The 25,338-nt window shown below is 37.8% G+C and overlaps 1 protein-coding gene and 1 long non-coding RNA gene across 8 annotated transcripts in view; one reads left to right on the forward strand and one right to left on the reverse strand.

Annotated features, from left to right (window-relative positions):
* Nucleotides 1-25,338, reverse strand: part of FAM172A (family with sequence similarity 172 member A) — a 273,126-nt gene that overhangs the window by 113,525 nt on the left and 134,263 nt on the right. For all 7 annotated transcript variants that reach the window (XR_007245075.1, XM_048503746.1, XM_048503740.1 and 4 more), the window contains one exon: nt 21,456-21,575. Coding sequence is in view for 6 of the 7 variants with exons in the window: in XM_048503746.1 (XP_048359703.1) it covers nt 21,456-21,575 (120 nt within the window). In the remaining variant the exon portion in view is untranslated. The remainder of the gene's footprint in view (nt 1-21,455; nt 21,576-25,338) is intronic.
* LOC125436594 lies at nt 292-16,557 on the forward strand. Its single transcript, XR_007245087.1, has 3 exons — nt 292-384; nt 14,302-14,364; nt 14,873-16,557. It is a non-coding gene; the product is annotated as an uncharacterized LOC125436594 (long non-coding RNA).

The raw sequence follows: 25,338 nt of genomic DNA on the forward strand, positions 1-25,338 counted from the left end.
GTTACTACTGGACCACAGAACTAATCACACTGAACAAATAATTCAGTAAACTTTTCACAGATACTGAGTTTTGTTTTGTTTGCGGTGATTTTCTTTCTTTTGTTTGGAATAGTTTTCTTATTTCCATGCCTGGCTGTTTAATAGTCATGGTACTTTAATAACTTTATTGTACTAGTTTGATCCTTCAAATGTGCCAACATCCATTTTTAAAAGGTGTTGAAAATGATCTCATGTGACATGAGGATGCTGCCGTTTCTTCGTTTCTGCCTCAGCCCTCCTTCTCAAGAGCCTCAGGAAGAAAGCTCAAAGACCTTTCCTGTCAGTTTCCCACTTCTCAACAGACATTGTGGCCTGAACATGAACACTGCTTCGCTTTGGCTTGAGGTAATTAACAATTAGTACAGCAAAATGTAATGTTTTATTTTGGGGGGGTGGTTTACCCCTAGCCAATTTAATAGATTTAATGCAAGTTATATCAGAACTTGAATTAACATTTTGTAGCCAAAAGAAACATAATTCATGGAATGGTAAATTTATTCTAAGAGAACTAGATCTGAATAATTGTAATCCATTAAAAGAGTCAAAGTAAAATCTCCAAGAACAAAATGTTTAAAGTAAAATACAGAATTGATAAACTGATGTTTTTCTTATAAAATGTAAACTCAAAAATAGATGCTAGTTTTTCTTTTAAAACTAAACCAAAATATATATTTTATAGACTGCACAGTCAAAATCTGATAGATGTTTATTATGAACAAAAATACTGTTAAATAGAAAGAATCTGAAAACTTACATATTAAGAACAAAATTAAGGGTGGGTTTTTTCCTCAGCAGTCAAATAATTTCCAACTGGTCCATAAAAGGACCAGATTGCTGCACTAGAATATTTAAATATATGCCATTAGTAGGCAAGGAGCACTGTAAAGAGAAACTATCTCCCAACACAGGATGTATCTAATATACCACATGCAGTCAAACTAGTTTGCTTGTACTGTCTGATAATTTTGGCTAATGCTATAAATAATTAATTATCACTTAATTATTAATTATAGGAACATGTATATAGAAGCACTGAAAATGGGAAGAGATTACATATAGAACTTTTAATTACTGCTCAGTGAGTTTTTCATAGGTGTTCGCTACATTTTAGAACACATCCTCATTTCTGCACACAAACATATAACACTCTTAAAACTATTTCAGAAAGTCTTTATATGTTCTTAGTTCTCCTTTGGATCAGTAAGTGTACTAAGGTGACCATGTTTCCTCATGTAAAAAAAAGTTAGTAGGAACTGGATGAAGATATCTTGTAACCCGCAGACTACATTTTACAAGTTTTGGGAACATAGATGACCAGCAACTTGTGATAGAGACTAACAGAATTTAAACTGTGCTGTTTCAGTTCAATAATCAGCTTGGCATATATTTAAGAGCATTAACTATATACTCGCAGGGTAATGCTGATACTGAACTGCTTTGGCCTTTGTGAGTTGGGCAGCTCTTTAATTCTTCCACATTTATGAGTTGCCATATCACACATCTCATACTTAATTTTCAACTATGCATGCCAGCTATAAACTGGTAAAGAATATTTTGTGAATGAAGGAAATACATATCACACACAATATTTTAATAATGAATATCGCAACACATAAAATGTGTTTGATACGTGCTTCCATAATTGAATATATGCTTTTTAAATTTCCAATACTTGTTCCACACATATCTTTTTCTTGACCTTTGTTCCAGAGAATGACTGTAACTCTTTAGTGATGCCTTCTCACTTGCTTTCTAAAGCTGTTCAATCGCACTTGCTAGCAAGAAGCACAGCTGGCAAGGGATCTAAACCTCATCGCAGGGCAAAGTTAGCCTTCTGGCTTTGCCAAGAATGACATTTCAAATGAAAAAAAATGTTATTTATTGTATGGGACATTTGATTCTGTATTTGTTTTAAGTGCAAATAGCACCATCCTTTGTATTAGTGCTGCACTTAGGCACTATACTAGATTAGACACTGCGCTAGAAATAAAAGCAGCAATGAATTAAACTGTCTGGATTTTTTTTTAATAAGAATACCATTGTTAATTAAAGTAAGATTACAGAAATCAGTTGAGTTTTTCCTCACAGTCCCAGAAGAAATCTACAACAGAGGATAAGCAGTGCCCCCTAGTGTCATTTACAGCAGACAAACATCCAAATAGAGGTAAAGCACAATCCACGGAGAACTCGAGACTGAAAAATGCAGTGTAAATATATTTGTACACATGTCAACTCACTGCAAATATATATTTGAACACAGGAACTTCATACACAAGTATGTTATATGTACTGACTGAAACATACACACAATATAGACATACACAGCATACACAAGTGCACCCACTCACTCAAGAAATCTGGCATAGCCAAGATATTTTTAATGTTCCAAAGAGCTCAGGAAAACATTTCCACACAGAATAGGCCATGCATGAAAGCGGGTGTCAGAAAGCCCAGCAGAATCACTCACTGTGAAGATGTCTAATAAGGGATTGCTGAATACACAATACAGGCAGCATGGACTGAATTACTAAATTGGATAGCCAGAACACAGTATGAAGGTTTTAAATATCAAGGAGATATTACAATTAAACTTGTAATGAACATTTTGATTTCTCTCTCTCTCTCCCTCTCCCTTTTAATTGGAGGTGAGCCCTATTTACACATAGCTAGGGTCTGATGTCAACAGTTTAAGAATTTAACTTTGATGCCTTCGTGCAAATTATCATAGTAGCTATTCATTGGATACATGAATAATAAGTCAATCCACTCTCAAAAATGTACCCCAAGAGACCAACATTCTGCAAAAGTCCTCATGTTTCTAACAGAAAATGAGAAGGCAGCCTTGGCTAGACTTTTAAAAATATATTTATTTTAATCAGCTTCAGGGACCTTGGACAGTGTGAACAAGTTATACTGCAAATATGGAATAGTATATGTTTGCTTCAAGGTACAGAAGAAAAAGACAGTGAAAACAAAGGTTTATAAAAACAAAATATAGGAGCTAAAGTACAATATTAGAAGTCATTAGTTTTAGAGAGAATAAGAACACCTAGGAAGCCATGAGTAAGATGTCAAATAAACTATTTTAAAATGTACCGCAAATTAACAGAAAGCCTGACAAACTGCTGTTTTATTTCCACTGAAAGCAAAAGAGATTTTGAAAATGTATTCAGATCACATAATGTTTGTAGTCTGTTTTTCATTTAAAGCATTAATAGACATTTACTTCCATCTTTGCATTTTAAAAAGCATTGTCATAATTAGGCTTTTATGAAGAGATTACAATGTGCATTTTAAATTAATGTTTAAAGTGAAAGACACAAAATGCATTAATTTAGTAGACAAAATGCGAGAAATTAATGCTCAAAGTGACAGTACCTATGTATTTAGACATTTTACAATAATTATGAGATAAAATTGGGTGAAACTTTCCCTGGGTATGATGCAGTCACTCAGTATTTAATGAAATGCATGCACTTCTAATCTAAGACCAGGAAGGCACACACAATGCCTTCAACTAATGTATTTTAAAGATGTTTCTATTAAAACTTTTACAATTACTCATAAGAATATAATGTTGAAATGTGTTTTCAGATTGTTACAAAGATGACCTCATCAGAACTCAGTTAGACTGCAGGTCCTCAGTGAGGATATACTTGGTGGCAGATGCGTGCTTACTACTGGATATTGTGGGGATTGGTTCTTAACTTTCAGAACAGTACATTTAAAATATATTCATTAATATAATTAATTACATTACAAAAGCTAATGCCACTGATTAAATGTGGTGTGATTTATTACATATTGACCTTAGCCAGTGCTGAGATCACTCCTATGTGAATCTGCCACTTTACACCGTTTCAATTTATCCCAAGCCATTTTTAACTTGACACATGCATGTTAGTGTGAGGCGAGGGAAAAGTTTTGTCAGGGATATTAGGTACTGATGCCCTGTCCAAATTTCAGCTCATACACATTAACTGGCAATTATTTACTAACATGTTGCTATGTTAGGACCTAAGTTGTGAAACCTGTTCTGAAAGTGAGAACTTTGAGAAAAATCTAAACCCAGTTTTACAGCAACAGAGCCCAAAAGCTCCACATAGTAAGCTTTCAGAACAATAATGAAGACGGCTGATTTTCACAGAGCAGTTATAAAGCTGCACTGAATCTAGCTGGACTTGTGTATATACTGGACTTGGACTCAACTTGCATTCACTACGGGCTGTTTCAGTATCATGGATTGTTTTATAGTATGGTGTGAACTTTAGCTAGGAAGTTTAGCTAGGAAAAGGGTTACAAATCTAAGTAAACTTTAGCTAGGAAAAGGGTTACAAATCTAAGTAAATAAGTTGGGTGGCCTACAAAAGAATTGTAATCGCAGCTTGCTGCTTTCTGTACATATATTAATGTCTACTGTAACATACACACAATTATTCCTTTTTTTATCTTAAGAAAGGAAAATAACAAGTTCCAAATCCTACATAATAAGTACCATCTAAATATTATTCTGTACAGTATCATATGGCTAGTTAAATCCCAAACCAAAGCTGTCCCTTTGTGGCTAATTGAGCCTATAATCTGTTATTTTATATGAGTGCCTGTGTAATATTTTGGTTGGTTATTTGGTCGGAAGAAGGTACACTGCAGGAATGCAGAGAGCTCTCATACTGCGGACAGTCACAAACAAAGTTTCATTAGTGATGGGGTGGGGTCAACATGAAATGATTGAAAGTGGAGCCTGCTATTGTGCAAGAGGTCAGGCATAAACAGGAAAAGACTGAAACACACCTCCCACATTAAGAGTACCAACAAGTCTTTGATGTTATAACAATTATTGGGCTAAAACTGATTAAGAATGCAAAGAATTTTCCACTAATAGCATATAACGTGTTGAGGGCATGCATGTCCACATAGATAAACAGATAACTTGAAAACTGGTGTTAGAAGGTAAATGGCAGAGAATGCAGTTAATGATTACCGGTATTTGATTTACAAATAAATAAGAATAAAAAATACTAGGTTCCTAAACAACTCTAAACTGCTAAATCATTGCTGAGAGTTATTTTAATGTTTGCCTAAAGCAAATAAAGTCCATTTCAGAATAATCTTTAAAAATGTATTCTATACATAAATGTTTATCTTTCACACTTACAATATAGATACACATGGTATACTGTCAGGTTCATGGAATTTATGCAAACCTACTGCACAGTGAAGTAATTATCAAGTTGTTTCTCATTCTCTCTCATTCCAAACACTTCAGTCATAATTAAACAAGCAGAAACTTGACTTGTAACAGAATGTTTCAAGGACACTAAAATGTGTGTACCACATGCAAGATCGAATTCAACACAATACTTCTCTTGTAGACATTTTCACTCCACAAATACTACAAAAATAGAAAATCTTTACTGTAGTCATTTTTAACTTCCTAAGGCACAGGCCAAATATTCATTTATGTCCAGAAAGAGAAAAGAACTATAGGGATAAAGTTTTGCAATCTAACAGGTTTATGATATATAAATGTTCTGCACTAATAAGCTATAAAAACCAGTCATGTGAAATAAAAACACTATACTGTAGTAAGTAGCGCTTCTGAACAGTGGTGAAGCTGTCTATCAGCTTTGAATCAATGCACATGAAACTAAAAATGATACAATTCAGAAGAGTTAAATGAAACAATGGAAACAATGGAAACGAATTTAGGGTATTCCGATATGGCTATTGTTATACAAAAATTAAAGCAAAATTAAATATAACACTTCCTCAAGCAAAGCATCAAAGTATCTATATCATGCAACTGTGACTCAATGTTATTAAAAACAGACTACTTCCACTATATCAGTTTATATTAATCAAGGGACAGGACACTGAATATGATTGACAAAGAAACTGCTTGAGGGTGCAAAGCATTGAACATACTATTTATGGCAATTAGAGAATCAGCCAGGACTTTTCCACTGCAAAGCAGAATCACTCCACTAATTTTCAAATATAGAATTTTATCAATAATATCTCTTTATCTAAATATGTACAAAAATGTGTCTAAAAATGGAAGGGTTTTTTTGAAATTATATAAAAACTGTCAACAGTAAACTCTTTCAAGTTGTCAAATCAATGGGTCCTAAAACCAGCCTTTAACAGGCTGCTGAAGACAATGATAATATCTCATTGTCGGTCAACACATCTGAAGCAGTCCATAGGACTGCATGCTCCCTTCTTCCAGTTCCGAACCCTCTTCTTTCAGGTATGAATCCCTTTCACCACCATTAACCATGGTTAAATGTTACATTGGCAATTATATTAATCATAATCAATGCTGACTATGGCATTCTGAAACAGTGTTTGACAGCACTGACACAACTAATGTGGTACTGCGAGAGCCAGGAGGTTTGGTGGCTAGACTAAAACCTGGAAAACTCAGGTTCAAATTCCCATTCACGATATGGAAGTTTACTGGGTGACCTTTGGCCAGTCACACACCCTTAGCTCTGACCCTAACTAGAATTTGGATAGGAGACTTCCAAGGAACACCAGGGCTATGATGCTGAGGCAAGCAATGGCAGATCACCTCCAAACGTCTTTTGCTTTGATAACCCTATGGGGATGCCATGTCAGTTGTAATGTGACGGCAAAAAAGGTGATACTATAATGCTTAACTATAGAAGGGGAAGGGGGGGCGATATGCATCAGAAAGAATGGAAGGAGGAGTGTGATTTGTTTACTACAGATCAGCAATTTCTAGTATTATATCCATGCTGGCCGTATGATGTTACTGAAACTTAAAGTATTTCTTTCAAAACACAGCATGTGGGGGCTGAGTATCTTTAACTGCTGTGAGTTGTTAGCAAATGAATATTCATAGATCAACATAATTCATAAGTTACATAGATACTGCTCAGCACTGCAGTCCAGCAATTTTTCCTAAATAACAAAATAATGCCTCCTCAAAAAGCGTTATATCTACCCACATGTCAGGTGGCAGAGCAACATTCAACATTTCTTAATTTTCTTAATTACATGGCTTATTGGCTGTCCCATCCTGTTGATTACATAGACTTACACTGTGTAATCCTCCTTGAGTCTCAGTGAGAAAGGCAAATTATAAAGTAAATAAATAAAAATAAATGAATGAATGAATGAATACATTTACATGGGTTCTATATTTTACTAGACTACTTTAAGGGAATCTTCTGAAGTACTTGTGTGCTCTCATTTCTATACTGAGAAGACAATTTTACCACATAGCTAGGAAATAGCACTTTTCTGAACTGGATTGTTTAATCTTAGATTGTTTTGAAATATATATTTTCCTCTGACAACAATGCAGCTCCCTTATCCATTGCACACAATAAGAAACTATTTTGCATCCAACTAATGTGAACTGCCAAAGATTAACATGACAGAAATTAGTGCAATGTGACATTTATATAGTTGTTGCTTTCATAAAATAAACAGAGTATACAGCTAAAATTGTACATATACTGAATATTTCTAATGTCCCAATTAAAAATCTTTGGCAGTAAGTAAATTCGCTAATAGCCCTTTTATTACAGAATATTGCAAAGTATTTTTGCATGCTCATTTGCCAGTGCTGTTGAATTGTCAGCATTTGCTACAAATATGAAACGCAGATGCAGTTTTCATGTACAATTCACAGGTCAATGTATTCTCCTATTTTAATAACGGCTTTTCCTATTACATTCATTATTCATATGGATAAAAGATAAGACACTTTTTAGGCATTATATTGCTTTCTTGAGGAATATGAGCTTTGGAACTTTGAGAGGTCATTTTCTAAAGATACTAATAGCCAAATGACATCTTGGGAAATGTTATACTCATCCTCTGGTTGCATAATAATGAAGATGTATTATTTTATGCATATGGACTCAATTCCACTGATCCAAGGTTTTATTCAACACATACTAGGAACACATTCCCAAAACAAAGTATTTTCTAACTAAAATACTACATGCACATACAAACACACAAATGTAGAATAGAAACAATAACATACTATAATCACAATCCAACCAAAATTAAGCATATCTAAGTCATATTGATTTAATGGGAGAAACAAGCATGTGTGTAATGTTTCTTCTACTGAAGCCATCTGTAGGCTGCCAACTCAGTTGGTCAATTCCTGGAGATTTGGAGGTGAAGCTGGTCAGGGCAAGGTTTGGGAAGAGGCATCAGTGGGATACAATGTCCACCCTCTGAAACTGTCCCTTTCTCCAGGGGAACTGATCTCTGTTGTCTGGAAATCAGCTGTAATTCCAGGAGATCTCCAGACCCCGTCAGGAAGTGAGCAACTCTACACCAGGATCAAAAATGTTGACTTTGGCTATATGAATGTTATGAGATATGACAGCTAATATGAGATCCCATTTACATCTCCCAAATTATTAAAACAATTAATATAAATTTCTAAATTGCACCAAATATTTTCTGAGAAATCAGGAAACATGACATTCAATTTTAGTTCATTGTTTTCATGCCACACAGATGATTCAACATACTATTTAACAACACAGAAAAGCCAATGAGATGAACTTTTAAATATACTTCTAGGTTGAATGTATCAGGATACCAAGCACATTTGCACAGACACACACGAACGCACACACGCGCACACACACACACTGACTGGAAGGCTAGAATCCACAGAAGAGATGTAAATAAGCAGCAGACAGCCACATATGCAACCAGAACTTCAATTGTTGTGTTGGATGCGACAGTTCTCATGGTCAAACATTTAAGATACTTTTAAATCATTCTTAAGTAGTAGGGGGATATCTTGTGCCCAAATCAGTTATCAAAGCTGCAGGTGCAAATTTTATCCTTTAGGGCTGATAATACTTCTGTGAATCATGGCCTAAATGCTGATGTATAACAGAGTAATCAGCTACAAAAACAGGAAACAGGTGCTGTATCAATTTAGTCCCAGGGGAACTTACTGGGAAAGCTCCCAGTGGGCCTCTGAGTTGGAGGGCAGCTGGCAGAAGGAGCAAGTAAAGCCAAGTTTTAACATCTCCACCAGTGCTGCAGGAGCCACTTGGCTCAGGCGTTTCAGCAGTAACAATGATTGGTGTCAGCTCACTCATGGCATCATCCTCCACTGCCAACAGAGGTAATAAGTGGACCAATGCCCACTGACAGAACTACTTACTGGATCTGAATAGCTTTTGTAGTGCAGGCTAGCACTTAGCTTGGCTTAGTCCTGGGCAATTAAACTTCATTGCTTAGTCCTTCAGAAGTGACCTGATTTGATTATAATAGAATCATTCCAAAGTAAAGTGTTTCATGGTAGCATCTCCAGCAAAGGTTGTCTCTTTTTGTCCTGGGTTTTTTAAAGATTTCAGTTCCATGCTACATCTAAGAAAATAATTTTAGAGATGTTCTTGAAAGTACTGTCTCCCCTAAGCAACACATAATCGACTAATATGAGTTAAACTATACAATCTCATGTTATTGACATTAATATTGATTTATTCATTTAAAATATTTATATTCCTTTTTCCTCTTGATCAACAGGGTTTGTTCTTTGTGATCTATACCTAGTCATCATTGTGTGCTGAAACTGATTTGGAAAAGATTTATGCCTTGAACTAAATAAATATGAAGCTTTTGGAACGGAAACAAAACTCTAAGTATAGGCACTAATGCAATACGTTAATATATTTCTAAATCTTTAAGGAAGATATCTATCTTTGCTAAGAGCAAAATGCGCTATTTTGAATTAAAACAATGTGAAAACTGACACGTGCACTAAAAACTTTATTTTACACAATATTAATGAAGTCTATAGTGGGTCAAACAGCAAAAATGTATCCAAATTAGAAGAAAGAAATGGGGGTGGGGGATGCACCCAGAAGAATATCTGAATAAAATTGAGACATCTGCAGTAAAGTTTTGCCTTCTCCCTAGTATATTTGAGATGAACTCCGTATAACATTGTCTTCCAAAAAAAAAAAAAAGACAAAGTGATCAATGCAAGAACACATCAGCCTCCCTTGGACAGGCCAATCAATGCAAGAAAGAACCTTGCCCAGGGCCTTATGCAAATAGAAGCACGTTCGGCAACCTAGGGAGGGAACATGCGCAATAGATCAATGGGATCTGAAAAACCTTACAGCTATATCAGCCTCAGACAGTAAATATATAATGATGAATCCCTCACGTTCTCAGTTGAACTCTTAAACTAGGTTATTTCCAATAGCTAGTTGAAAAGTACTTGAGGTCTGTACATAGCAGCAGTCTTAGAGAGGAGATTGAATTAATACTCTAAAGAAATACTAGAATGAAGTGTCAATATTATTTCAGCTTTCCTAGCAATGAGTTAAAATCTGTAATTCAAAAAGAAATGGAAACATTTTTAAGAACCAATATTTTAAACCCCCTCTCATATTTTCTCCCTATCTATTAGTGTGTGTGTGTGTGTGTGTGTGTGTGTGTGTGTGTGTGTGTGTGTGTGTGTGTGTGTGAAAACAGGTTACATATAAGTTTAAAAAATCAAATCTAAGTCAGATGACTGAAAGTGTTAATATATGCTGCAACTATACAACAAACTAATTAGAAAGGAACTTTAAATTGAAGCAAACGTTTTATAAAATGAAACAAATTGGGGGTTTATTAAAAAGACAAGTGTTTAGTACAGTATGGTTTATAAAAATATTAGTGAAGTTTAATTAAACTCTGATGGCATATTCTGTGCAGCATCCATGCATGTAGGTATTTGAAATGAACAAGAGTAATTTGAGTAATGCCAAGAAAGGACAGTATACACGGTGATTTTTAACTTATCACTTGTTCTGAAAATATATTCCTTCAAAATTACCTTGCTTAAGGATTCAGCTTCAATCTTTTAGGGCTCACACAGTAAAAGCTTGGGGCCACACGTCAGAATCCTTAGGCAAATAAAATGATTTACTCAAATTCTTAAAATGCAATCCAAGCAGAGTTATTCCAGTTTAAGCCTCCTCAAATCAGGGGGGTTTGACTTGAACTAAATCTGCATAGAACGGTCCTTCACACATGCTAAATTTAAAATGTTATTCAAACAGGTTATTTTAAAAGCTTCTTTGATCAGAGTATTTATGTATGATTATCTGTATTTCTGTATTACAAATGTATGGTCACTGTGATCATTAGCACCTTTACTCATTATACTAACAATGTAGAGCACCCACACACACACACAAACACAACTTTTTAGACCGTTGACCCCTTCACAGAATCTTTGATTCCTCATTGACCTTCAGGCATGTTAAATAAATAAACAAACAAATGTTATCAAAAATACATTTATTTATTTATTTGTATAACAACGTGAAATGTCTGACTGGGACTACATACCAGCCATGCATCAGTTAGTTGCAATTTAAATTTATTGTATCATTTTATGTATTTTTATTCCTTATACAAATGTCAACTTTTGACCCCAAAAATTCATAATTGACTCCAATGTTTATCGACCCCCCTTTTGACTCACAGGCATTTACTGGATAGTCCCCCTGGACAGTCCCATTGACCCCCAGGGGTTGATATTAACCACTCTGGAGACCCCTGATGTAAAGCAATACAGACTTATAACTACTCTAATCCCTTTCCCATCTTTTAAAAAAGAGGTTTTAATATATCAGAGGAGACCTTTGTTCAGACAATTCTGAGCAAGGTCAAGAATGTGTTAGATGCACAGGTATTCTTCTGATCGTGGAAAGAGCTTAGCTCTTCTATGACCAGAAGAACTTTTCCATTCACAGAGTGACACCTTTGCCTCCAGTAGCTAATTTGGTTTAGTGTAAGACACATCCTTATATAGAATCGTTTCAATTCTTAAGGCTATATCAGTTTCTAAACAATCAACTATTGGTTACTTTCTACTTTATTCAACTTACAAAGCTATATAAAGTTTGGTATCTTTCTATTTAACTAATGTCACCAACTTTTAAAACTTCTGGCACAAGCAATCTATATGCAAATTTGATCTAGCGCATGTATGCCTTATTTTAGGAAAATGACTATAAAAGCGAAGTTCATCCAAGTTAGGCAGAGTACCTTCTCTCTGAGAAAATATATTCAAAAACCAGAACCACTGTCATTTGGATACCCGCAGAAGACTTACAGTGCAATCCTAAGGACAGTTTCCTGTGAGTAAGCCTTATTTAAATATGTTTTATATAAGTTTTAAATATACATATGTTTGTATGCTGCCCTGAGCCCAGCTTTGGTCGGGGAGGGTGAGATATACATTCAATAAAATAAAAAATAAAATAAATGTATTAGACTGCAGTAGGATTCTGATAAGACCTGGTTAGGAAGGCATTATTAGGCAGTAATTCTATTCTTACTTACCTGGGAGCAACCTGCACTGTACTTAATGAGACTTACTTCTGAGTGGACCATAGGATTGCACTGTAAATTCCTTTCTGGAAAGGAAAAGTAAGATTGCTATTAAGGTAAAGTGAGCATGCTGTTGGCACAAGGAAGGGAATTTGCCCATTGACTATCACTTACAGCCAATCCAAAGGGGGAGGGGGTGGTAGAGCAGCAGTTGGGGATAGCACCATGGCAGTGAATCTGTACCACCTCCAGTGGGGTTTTAGATGGCACAGGGAGGGGAAAAAAACCCCGGCCACCTGAAAAATCCCACAGGGAAGAGCAATTAACACCACACTTTTTGATAGTGTAAGTTAACTGCCAGGGTAGGAGGCATTCCCAGGCTGAAAGTCCTTTGGGAATGCCCCCCACCCTGGAATGCTGGCACAGCCTGCTGCAGGCCACTTCCTGGTTCCTGTGTCACAGCACAGCATAAGGATCTAACACAGTGGTTCTCAACCTTACTAATGCTGTGACCCTTTAATACAGTTCCTCATGTTGAGGTGACCCCCAACCCTAACATTTATCCATTTTACAGATGGAGAACACTGATGCAGAAAGTCTTAGGTGACCCCTGTGACCGCTGGTCTAACAGATAGCAGAGCCTACTCATACTCTTGGTAGTGGAGACTGCTCTCAAGTTTCAACTGACTTATGATATGATTTTCAAGGCAATAAATGTTCAAATGTTGACATTGCCAGCCCTGTCACAGCCCTGACATTGCCAGCCCTGTCACAGCCCTGGACTCCCATTCAAATAGTAACCAGGGCTCACCCTGCCCTTCTGAGATCTGATGAGACTGGGCTGGCCCAGGTCAGGGAATACCTCTCTTCCTCCTGCTTAAACCTGTGCCTTCACAAAAGCAGACACAATATTCTTGAAGGACAGCAATGTAATTACACATTTTCTTCACCTTGACTCTCTCCAACAGCATTTTTCCCTCCAGGTTTATATCAGCATCAACTTCAGCCATGATTAACAGTTACCAATGAAATAGTCCAAAATTAGAGTAACCCCTTTTCCTTTGTCACAAATACAAGGTCCATGGTATATGAAAGTTGAAGAAAAAGCTATTCCATTCTACAGTTTAGTCCTAGCAGAATACAGTCCAGTTTTATCAAAATGAAACTAATTTTTCTCTATATCTGTGCCATAAAAGGCTTGTCTGTAGCGGATTAGATATAAAAGCACAGCACACAGCAGCCTGGTTAGCAATTCAGTTTCTTGTGTAATAGGTTTATCAAGTCAGCATTTAAGGATTTATACTGCCTTTATAATTATGTTAATTGGTAGATAATGCATAGGTCAAATCTTAACTACTTAGTATTTTCAAATAGCTAGGCAGCCAGAAGACAGATGTACAGCGGTTTGAGGACATTTTATGTCATCAAAGAGATTTAGAAAAGCTTTTCCTTTTTTACTGATTTCAGGTTTAAGTCTCTGTGATCTCTAGTTAGAAACAATATTAACCCATAGATAGATGAAATAGTGGAGAGTGGGCCAACTACTACTGTCACTGACTTATTGATTGATTGGAACTTTAAAAAAAGGACAGCTATCATCAATCAAGTATATGGCTGCCAACCTCCAGGTATCGGCTGGAGATCTCCCGCTATTACAACTGCTCTTCAGGTGACAGAAATCAGTTCAGCTGGAGAAAATGGCCACTTTGGAAGGTAGACTGTGGCATTACACCCGATTGAACCCCCCCCCCTTAAACTCTGCCTTCCTTAGGGTCCACTCCCCAAATCACCTGGTATTTCTCAACCTGGAACTGGCAATTGTAGGTATTACTCATTTACTTATGACTGGCTCTTCACAACTAATTGACACATAAACATCACGGTTATTTGCATCTTTCTTGCATGTCTTGCCAGTGACCACAGTGAATTGCCTCTCTGATTTACCTCACTACCCTCTCAAAGACGGATTTTCACAAGGTAATTTCTGTTTTGTTGGATTTGCTTGCAGTGGTATGAATGACATTCTTTATTAAATTGGCAGACGACACAATTATTCAGCTGTTTTCCCATTTGGCCATAATATGAACGTACAGAGGAACAACATACATGACAGGGTACATGCCCGGCTCCCTCTCCAGAACACATGTGAACAATGCAGCATCCTATTCTTGTTAGATGTGGGGCTCTGTGATAAAGGCGTCTGCTTTGCATGCAGGTTAAGGATTAGATAGTAAGTGATGTGAAAAGACCTTTGCCGGAGACACTGGAGAGCTGGTGCCAGTCAGAATAGACAATACTGACCTTGATATAAGGCACCTTCATATATTCCCCTCTCCACAATCTGCATGAACATGTAGCAGAACTGTTCTTAACCTAATGAAAGGAAGCAACAGCAATGATAGAACAGGAACAAAGAAAGAAAAAAGAAGGAAGGATGGAAAACAGTACTTTATCTTTTTACCTAATTTTTTCTTTTGTTTTTCAGAAACAACCTTGCTCCTTATTAAACCCTTATTAAAATCCTCGGATGGGGGGCTTCTTCTACTCATGCAGAATAAGCCGATAATATATAGTTTCATGTGCAGGAACTATATAATATATAGTTCCATGTCCCCCTCCTCCCCGGGAATATTCCATCATGCAAGTGTGTAGTTTAATCCAGGCACAAGTTTATCATCTCACTTTCTGCTTGTGAGAACTAGATCAGGACACTGTGGGACAGAGATAAGAGCAGGTACTAAAAACAGCCTGCACGGACTAAGCTGAGGTGTGCCAAAGTCCAACAAAAGCCTGCCTAGTTCGATGTTTTCAACTCTTAACTGGAAAGAAAACCATTCCACCAGTACTACACTGGGTCCAAAGTCTTGCGTGTGGGATTCTTGAGCATATACTTCTAAGATCTATTTTGTTAAAGATTTTCTTATCCTAGGATTTGAAAAATCCCAAGTGCCAAGTACATAGCATCTAAATATTGTGGTGCCTTGTATTTCATCTATGATTTCATTGTAGGGTCTCCCAGATCCTCCAAAGCACGAAACTTATTTATCATTTCACATACAAGACTTTTTTTATCACAAAAATGTATTAATCAGTTGTTCCATATAGTCCCTCCAATATACAATTAAATGAAATTGTGAAGAATTGTGAGAAATTGTGAAGAATTTAGATTAGCTTTATGTTACAATAATGATAAACAGGGTTAGCCAATATTTATTTATATGCTACATTTCTGTCATAACTCCATTAAAATTACAAAAAACCCCGCTATGAAATGTTTACAATTAGATGTTGTGGTACTAATAACTAGGAAGTTGTAGTCAAAATACAAAACCCTGAAGACTCAAAAATCAGTCTGACTCCTAAATTTTGGTCTAGCTCCTAGAGCCAAAGAACATTTGCCACCTGAACAACTGCATTTCCATTTCCATTTCTTATAGACTTTGTGAAGGCATTTTCACATATCATTTCACGAGTCACTTCCAAAATCACTGTATTGACTCCTATAACAAAGAAAGTATGTGCTTCCTAGTAGCTCTTAAATATTAAACAAATTGGACTGGATCCAAGCTACTATAAAAAAAATAGGAAAGCCTTGAAGAAGTGAATCCTTTCTACCTTTTCCTTCCACCACCAGCACAACATATCCCTCCATTGTAAGCTGCTGCTCGGTGTATGGGGCTCTCCAGAATATTATGGTATCAAAGTCTGTGACAAGAAGGAAGAATTTGCCAAAACTGTTTTCCTTTACTGTTACACTAGTGGATCATGCTCAGTGACAGAAGCAAAAGCACACAAGACAATTGGGTGGTGTCCAATTTTTCTTTTCTTTTTTTTTGCTGCTGTTCCCTTGCTGCACGGCTTATTGTTCAGGAGGACCCTTCAACAGTGGCTTTATGGGGCTGCTGGAGAAAGGAGAAGATAAGAAAGATCTACTTCTATGAATCCCCTTCATTCAGACACCTTGGATGCAACCCACTGTTTTTACTTCGGAAAATCAATCATTTAAGTAATCTTTTCGTTGCGCCTTTCTTATTCAATAAATATTCTTAATTTTAAAGGATTAATTACTATTTCAGTGTAAACAGTGCATAGAGTTTGCTTATATGAATAGCAAATAAATTATCAATCATATTGTTAAAACTTTCCAATAAATTCTTTCCTAAACCTCAATCGTTATTCAATTAAATATTTTTTCTGATCTAATTTTGCATATGCAATAGATATGTGTTGTGCCAATAGTTATATATTATATTCTTCCTCCCATGCATACACCTCCTGCAGAGACAGCAGACTACAGAAGCTGACCCTTACTGAGACCATCATGTCTATCTGACAAAGCTCCTTTTTAACTTCTTACTTACTGCTTACTTCCTGCAATGGAGAAAAACTTTAGCTCTGCTTGTGATAATTTCACAGGCTCTGAGTACCCTGACCCTAGAAGCCCCAAGGTCAAAAGTCAAACCTTGTTCTGAAACATCTGTGTGCTTCATATTAAAGTTGAACAAAAGTGGAGAAATATCCACCAGCGTGACAAGAGAAACAAGCAAAATGGAAATGACACACTGGTCATCTGTTACCCATACTATCTCAAGCTAGTGACAGGAAAAGAGTTGGGGTGGGGTGGGGGAGATATACTTTAATTCAAAGAGGTTTCAAATTTTGATTCCTCTGGCAAACTTTTTAGCTTTTTTAAAGAGGAAGCATTAACACATTCGAAAATGTGTATTTCCTGTCAGTAGAGCTCAAGCTATCACCCCAATTACCAAGCTGTTTTAAAGTATGATTACAATTGGTTGGGAAATTCATCCACAACAGCTAATAAGGAGTGCTAGTTATACAATTTTTATAAGAGTTTTATTGCCAACTTAGCATTTGCATTGACTAGTCAAATTTATTTTTATTATTATTTTATTTTTATTATTTCTACCCCACTTATTTACATGATCTCTAGGCAGCTATAACATTAAATACATCTCCTTAAATAAATACATACATTAAAACCACAGCATACAAAGGTTAAAAACTCAACCTTAGTCCTCGCCCCCAGCCCCCAACCAGCATCATCAACGAGGGGGCATCCAGGGAGAGACTAACCAAATGCTTAAGTGAAGAGGAAAGCCTTTGCCAGGAGCCTAAACACATTCAGGGTAGGCACTCTGAGGGGAAATTATTCCAAAGCCTGAAGACAATCACAGAAAAAACTCCTCTCACACACCTGTATCTCAGCGGGGGTTGGGCGGAGGTACCACAAGAAGAGCCTCCCCCTGTGACCTTTGTGCCTGGGCAGGTATATACAGGCATAAGCGATTCTCTAGGTAGGCAAGACCCAAGCCATTTGGGCTTTCAATGTTAACATCAACACTTTGTCTGGCTTACATAGTAACAAAAATGAAAATTATAGATTGCCATATCTACCAAATATTTCTGAAGCTCCAGAAATTCTATCATTCTATTTGAAGAAGTAGACACAAAAGCTTATAATGGAATAAAACTTTTCAGTCTTTAAGGTATTACCCTTTACTTTCCTGCAACATACTAACATCCCTCTAGACCAAATATTATTTAGTTTATGTCAATGATCCATAACCCATTATTAGAGAAATGGTAAAATTACATATTGCTTTTAATCAAAAGAACACAGGAAACTCTTATACTGAGTCCGATCCCTGGTTTATCAACGTCAGTATTGTCTAACTCTGACGGGCAGCAGTTCTTGAAGGGATGAAGTCTTTCACAACATTTAAAAGCTGATTCTTTTAGCAGATGTACAAGAAATTTTGCAAGAAAACTTTATCCAACATAGAAAAAAGTATGAAAAGTGTATTCTTATTACTTAGCTATGCCAGATGCATTAATAAGCCTCAGCACCCAGTCAGCAGGCTGATAATGGCAGCAAGAGAATTACAACACAAACTCATCAAGACAGGCCTTCTGTTCCAAGCAGAGGCATTTTATTTATTTATTTATTTTATTATTTGGTTTTATATACCACATATGGCATACAAGGACATGGGGTCACCCATGTCCCTGGGTGCACGCCGCCAAGCCCTGTCCCCTGAGGCAGGGCGGGACTGGGGAGGCGAGTGGCTGCGGCACCTGCCTGGGCCATCTGCTGCTGCTGAGCCCCACCCCATGGCCTCCCTGTAGGCTGGCTTTTGAACTCCCCAGGCCCTGCTGGCCTGCACAAAGGCTGGGGGTGGGGATCGGCAGCGGTTGGCCCCACCCACAAGCCTCACTCCCCCTGCGCAGCCCCAACCATGGCCTCTGTGCAGGCCGGCTTTTGGCCTCCCCAGGCCCTGCTGGCCTGAATGGAGGCCAGAGGGGCAGGGCTCGGCCTGCACAAAGGCCAGGGGTGGGGATCAGCAGTGGGTGACTCCACCCACAAGCCTGAGTTCCCTGCGCAGCCACGCCCCCAGATTCTGTGCAGGCCGGTTTTTGGCTTCCCTAAGACCTGCTGGCCTGAATGAAGGCGGGGGACGGGGCTTAGCCTGTACAGAGGCCAGGGGCAGGCCTGCACAGGGGGATGAGACTTGTGGATGGGGCTGCCCAATGCCGATCCCCACCCCCAGCCTTTGTACAGGCCAAGCCCTGCCCCAAGTCCTCACGCAGCCCCACTCCACAAGCTCCACCCCAAGCCTCCATGCAGGCCAGTGGGGTGGGCTTGGCACCCTGGAACCACGCCCCCAAATGCAGGAGGGTGCAAGGGGGTGCCCAGAGAAGGGGTTGTCTCCAGGAGTCATTTCCCCTCAATACGCCTCTGGCCCCAAGTTTACCTTTCCCCATCCCAACAATCCAGCTGATTGGAGAGGAAAAGGCAGGGGATGGAGTGAAACAGTGAGTAGAATGGGAAGAGAAAAAGGGCCAGGAAAGAAGAGGGAACAGAAAATGGTGAGATTGAAAGAATGAAAGAGATAGCAATGGTCTGGCTGGGTAGTGTGCAGAATGGGAATAGAAAAAGTAGAGGATGGGATGGGAATATGAGTCTACACAAATCTTATGGGTCCTGCCCTGTATATTTATAATTTTCTTTTTAAAATCATGATCAACACATTCTTAATTTTTAAAAAGATGAAATGAAGTTTATCAACTATTTGTGCATAGAAAATTTAGGATAGACTAGAATGTACAATTTGGTACTGGTGGACATAAAGTCAACACTTTGGCTGTTAAATTACAATGCACAGAATTATAAGAACATAAAAGAGTCCTGCTGGACCAGATCAATGGCCCATCTAGTCCAGAAATCTATTTCCTAGAGTGGCATAGAACTTTAACTACTGATATTCAGTACTCTGTGAATGAGGATGTTTCATTAAGCCATCATGACTGATAGTAATTGACAAATGTGAACCTGCAACGACTTTTCAGAGGCATCTAATTTCCCAATCCATCACTACTACTTCTTTTCTTTTCCTGAAAGCCTCTTTAGCTTCTCTCCTTTTCTTATTTCCATCTTTCCTTTCTAAGGAAAGATTGGGACGGAAATCAAAGATTGCGGCCTGGAGATCTCATGGGATCACAACAGATCTCCCAACCTGAGAAATCAGTTTCCCCTTAGAGTTGCCAGATTCAGGTAAGGAAATTCCTACAGATTTAGGTGTAGAGCCTTGAGAGGGCAAGGTTTGAGAAGCAAAGTGACCTCAGCAGAGTATAATGCCATAAATTCATCTTCCAAAAGCCATTTTCTTCAGGAGAACTGATCTCTGTCACCTGGAGAGTGGTTGTAAATTCCAGGTGATCTCCAGTACTCACCTGGGAATTGGCAACCCTGGTTCTACCTTCCCAAGAAAAATAAACTTTAAAAAGATAAGCCTGGTGCTCAATTAGTGCTTCCCTTCCCACTTATTGTACATTAATCTTACTGGATACCTATAAGTCCAAAATGATTACTTAAAAAACACAACAAAACATGTTTAGTTGTTTCGCAACTTAACTAATGACCACCTGCAACCTGAGGGAATAACAGAAGACTTTTTAATGTATGTTTGGGAAGTAACAGGTAATTTTTAATATCCAAAATACTATAGCTCATTCAGTATACCCGTTTCTCCGAATATAAGACATCCCCTGAAAATAAGACGTAGTAGAGGTTTTGCTGAAGTGCAAAATATAAGGAATCCCTCAAAAGTAAGACTTAGCCAAGTTTTTGTTTGGAAGCATGCCTGTCGAACAGAACACCAGAGCATGCAGCTGTGGAGCAGAAAAATAAGACATCCTCTGAAAATAAGACATAGCGCATCTTCGGGAGCAAAAATTAAAGTAAGACACTGTCTTATTTTCGGGGAAACACGGTAAAAGTACAGATTATAATTGAAATTAATTGGAGTTGCTTGAGAGGCTATCCATGCAAAAGCATGAATTGAAGCAAGAATTTCTTAAAATGAATAGCTGCTTTGGGTGATCTGGAGTGGTATGTCACTTAACCCTTTCATCACTGACCACTGTTCTTGCCTCCAATCCCCTCCGCTCAAGTTATTTCTCCTCTTTTGGGCAATCTAATGCATAATTAGACTTGTGAGACAGAATGCTGGAACTGCTTATGGAGAAAAGTCGCTGGGGAAGTTATTTATAGTAGAAAAAGGGTGAGCTGTGGAAAAATTCAATATCTTCTCCCACACCTACCCCTGCTCCTCCAAATGACCCCTAGGGCTTTTGCCAAAATTTCTATTAGAGATTGTTTAAATGATTTTGCAGTATCATTAGAAGCCATTCATTTCAGTGAAATTTTGAGCAGGAAAGGAAATGCTCCATGAATGTAACTTAGTGTTCCGATTTGTTTAAACTCATTTTTAACACTATAGTTCTCCCATGAACCAGTGACCCAAACAGTACCCCTCCTTTGAATTTGAATCTTCTATAGGAGACTGAATTATGAACTGTTTATTTGATCTCTCTACCTAGAGGAATCCTCACGAGACCTTTAAATTAGCAAAGAAAAACAAAAGTTAACATACCCAAAATACACCAAGCAAATGACAGCTCTGTCCATATCCTCTCAAAAGTTGCTTAGCTTTTGTAAACACATAAAAATCTGAGGAAAAATAAGTAATCATGAACCCAACACTTACCAATTCTACAAATGCAAGGCCACCATAACTATGAGCAATGAAAAACACATTTTCAGCTGCAGACTGAGAAATGAAGTGGTCCCATACATAAATTGCATGTTCTTCAGGAGAGCCATTTTCCTACAAAAAGAAAATAACACTAATTATCATTATGCTTGTTATCTGCCTTGAGTCTTCTTCAGAAAAGCAGACCATAAAAGTTGCAAAACAAATATAACACCTACATTATTCTTGGTGCTTTATAAAAGTAAATTAAAAAGTTCCTAAGTAATTAACAGAAAAAGAACGCAAGTCACAAAAACTTGTGGGAGGCATCTAATTTCTCATGCAATTCTTTTCCTTCGCTGAAAGACTTATCGCCTCTGCTTTTCCTGCTTCCTTCTCTCCTTCCCACCCAATAACGAACCTACATTCATCTGCCACAATGTCTTACGCTCTTACGCTTCTGCTCAGCAGCTTCTGTCTAGGAAAACTATAATTGCACTTTTGTGGTCCCAGCAACTGGGCAAGATTCACTTGCATCACAGGAAGCCCTCAAGGGCTTGCAGGGGGAGGCACCTCACTTTCCCTATCACCTTTCTTGCAACTTTCCTCTTTCCCACCTTCTGTCAACCCCATATCCTGTCCCCTTTCCCTGCCTCGTTCTCTCATTCTCAGCCTTTCAACAACCTACCTTTTATCTGCCCACCAGATTCAGCAAATAGCTAACAGCTATCTGTTATTTATCTTTTTCATTTATACCCTTCCATTCTCTGCTGTGGGTAATAAGTAGCTTACATTAGTCTCCTTTCCTCCTTTTTGTCTGCACAACAACCTTGTGAGGTAGGTTACAATGAAAGTATGCGACTGGCCTAAAATCACCCATTGACCGTGGCGTCAATGGCACTGTACCTCTCTGAAGTTTTTCCCCTCCTCAAACTCCATCCTCCCCAGGCTCCAACCCCCGAATTTCCAGAAATTTCTTAACTTGGAGTTGACAACCCTTTTTCCTTTCTTCCCAACAGCCAGCCCACCTTCATCTTTCCATGTCTCCAGGTTACTCTCTCTCCCAACTCGGGCACCTCTGTTTAAGGAAACTGTGGGTCAGTGATATGGCGCTGGGTGCTGGGCCAGGTTTGCTTGTATTGTAGGTAAACCCTCGAGAACTTGTGTGGTGGTACCTCACATTCCATTGTATCCTCCTCCCCACACTATTTCTTCTTTTCCTCCTCCTGGCAACCCACTGTCCTCTCCCCTAACCCTGTCTCATTCACTCCTCGCCAGCCATTCTCCGACTTATCTTTTATTTGCCTCCCATCTTCAGCTATATTTATTTACCACTTTTCTCCACAGTGGGGGCCAAACCAGCTCACATTATTCACCCCTCCTTTTTATCCACCCAACAAGCTTGTGAGGTAGGTTAGGCTGAAGTATGTGACTGTTCCAAAATCACCTTCTGAGCTTCCACAGCAAGACGGGGATTTGGCCTGGGTCTCGCAGACCTTGCTCTGAAGCTCTAACTGCTACACCACGCTGGTTTTCATAGAGTGCCTGCTGATTCCTATCCTGCCCTACCCCAGCCACAGGCCAGGCTCAGGGTGGCTTACAAGAACAGAAAAAAAAACCCCACCAATGTAAATACAAATACAATTTGATAAATAAGGTTTTAAAATACATATCCTAGTAAAATAATGGCATTATTTGATTTGCCAAAGAGGAATCAATTTATCATTTGTTATTTCTATCCCATTTCTGATTAACTTCTTATACCTCTAGGTCTAATGAGGGCAATACAATCACCTCATTTGATGATAGTCTACTCAAAAGGGCTAACAATTTTCAAAAGACAGTTTTTCTCAGTCTTAACAAGCTATAATTGAAAAGTACTGGCAAAAGCTCTCTTAATTTGGATACTAAAATAAGCACTCCGACCACCTATTTAATTCATTCTAGTTCATTTGTATGATGAATTTGATTCTATTAAACACTTTTAATCTAGTCAACCCTAATATGCATGCCTAGCAAATAAATGTCAAACAATTGGTTAGAAAGAGCTAAAAGCAATGAATGAGCACTCATACATCATCTCTCATCTAACACTACAACTACATATTTATCATTAATAGTATCAACATCTATATATCTATTCCTCAAGTAGATGCTGGGAGGCTCTCTGCACCTGGCTGCAGTGGATGCTAGGAGGTAATTTCAGGAGATCTCCAGGATCTATCTAAACTTAGGATTACTACCCTAGATGCTACTAGGGAAAGGAAAGAAGAAACAGTGAGGAAGAGCAAACTGAGATGCTCACTGCAAGTTCTTGCAAGTTCCCCACGTTACTATACTTGTTACTTGTTACACCCACCATAATGTGTCAGAATTCCAAGTGATGCAGCATCTGTAGCTGCATATGAGAATTTCTAATACATTCCTATTGAAACAAGCCTATTTCTTTCCTATTAAGTTGTTATTGTGTATTTTTTTTCTTAAAAACCCTCTTCTGTTTACAAGGAAAGTTTGTTTTTTTTCTTTTTCCTTTTGCTCAGAATTAGGAGACCTGTATATTCATTTCTAGAATACCCAATAAATCTTTCTAGCCATATCCACACCAGACAATCTAATGTCATGTTATCTGATCAGTGGAAAACAGAAGTTGAAGTATGCTAGGTAAAGGACTTGGAGTCAGTTTGAATACAGGCAAATATAATGGTGAAGTACTGCTTCCCTGTACCATTCACATCAAATTATTTATGGCGAACTACTTAAAAAACAGCAATACTGTGTTGAGTTCTATGTGCTAACACCTATCATTAGAGAATACTGTGTTAGGAAATCATGACATGCACTTCACCCATACCACATCACTTGATGCTGAAGGAGAAAAACATAAGGCAAGTCTACCTGAATAATATAAGGGTCTCAAGATACAGCCACTATTTTTGGAAGTGAGTAACCCCATGCAAAGTATAACATCTTAGCACAAAAGGATCTGAAATATTAACAATCCTGCCTTATGTGACAAATGTTATATCTCCTTTTTAGAAAAGCTAAATACTTTACCAATACAATTTAACAAGCCATTTAATAGACTGATAAATTTAAAAAGTATCATTCTTAATTATTAGCTTTATTTTACTTCCCTTAGTAAGGAAGAAAGAATTACTACATCTTACAGTCTGTCAGTTACTATTAAAATTTTTAGACATATCGGATACTGAACACCTGTCATTCTAATGAGCAGGGAACTCAATGACTATTCAAGGAATGAAAGAAGCTTGGATTATTTAACAAAAATATAATAAGAGGTTATTTAATCACTTCTAAAATCTATACAATTGAAATCCACTGTGCATGTGGATTTTATGACTACACTGCTATTTACCAGAGGAAACACACATTTTAGCAAACAGAAGATTGCTTTTGATTCTGTCGTAAAAATTCTATACAAAGTAGGATGGGAGGAGGCAGCAGGAATAGCCTTGTCAGTGTATTTCTCCCAGACATACACTTCTCCTAGCCTTGTCTAAGTTTGCTTAATTTTTCTTGGTCAGTGGCTGTGTGTGTGTCTCCATGTGTGTGTATGCGAGGCAACAGGTACTACCAGTTGATTCCAAGCTGAGAGGAGTCCAAACCAAGTTTCTTGCACTGATTTTGTCAACCTTTCACCAGAACACAATCATGTGATAGGTCACCACTGACCACTAAAGATTAAAAATCACTGCCGAACAGAATAAAGACAGAGTTGAGCAATTTGCAGCAGCCATCATGGCATTCAATGACAGTACAAGTAATTGTGTTGTTCCAGAACACTGCCACGCAGTAATTAGCAGTAGGTTAGCTGGATGTTTTTAATGAGATTTCCAAGTCCAGTAGTGCATGACTGGGCAGTTCTTCCCCTTTTCTA

The sequence above is a fragment of the Sphaerodactylus townsendi genome, linkage group LG07 (genome assembly GCF_021028975.2).
Source record: "Sphaerodactylus townsendi isolate TG3544 linkage group LG07, MPM_Stown_v2.3, whole genome shotgun sequence".
Taxonomy (NCBI): Eukaryota; Metazoa; Chordata; class Lepidosauria; order Squamata; family Sphaerodactylidae; genus Sphaerodactylus; species Sphaerodactylus townsendi.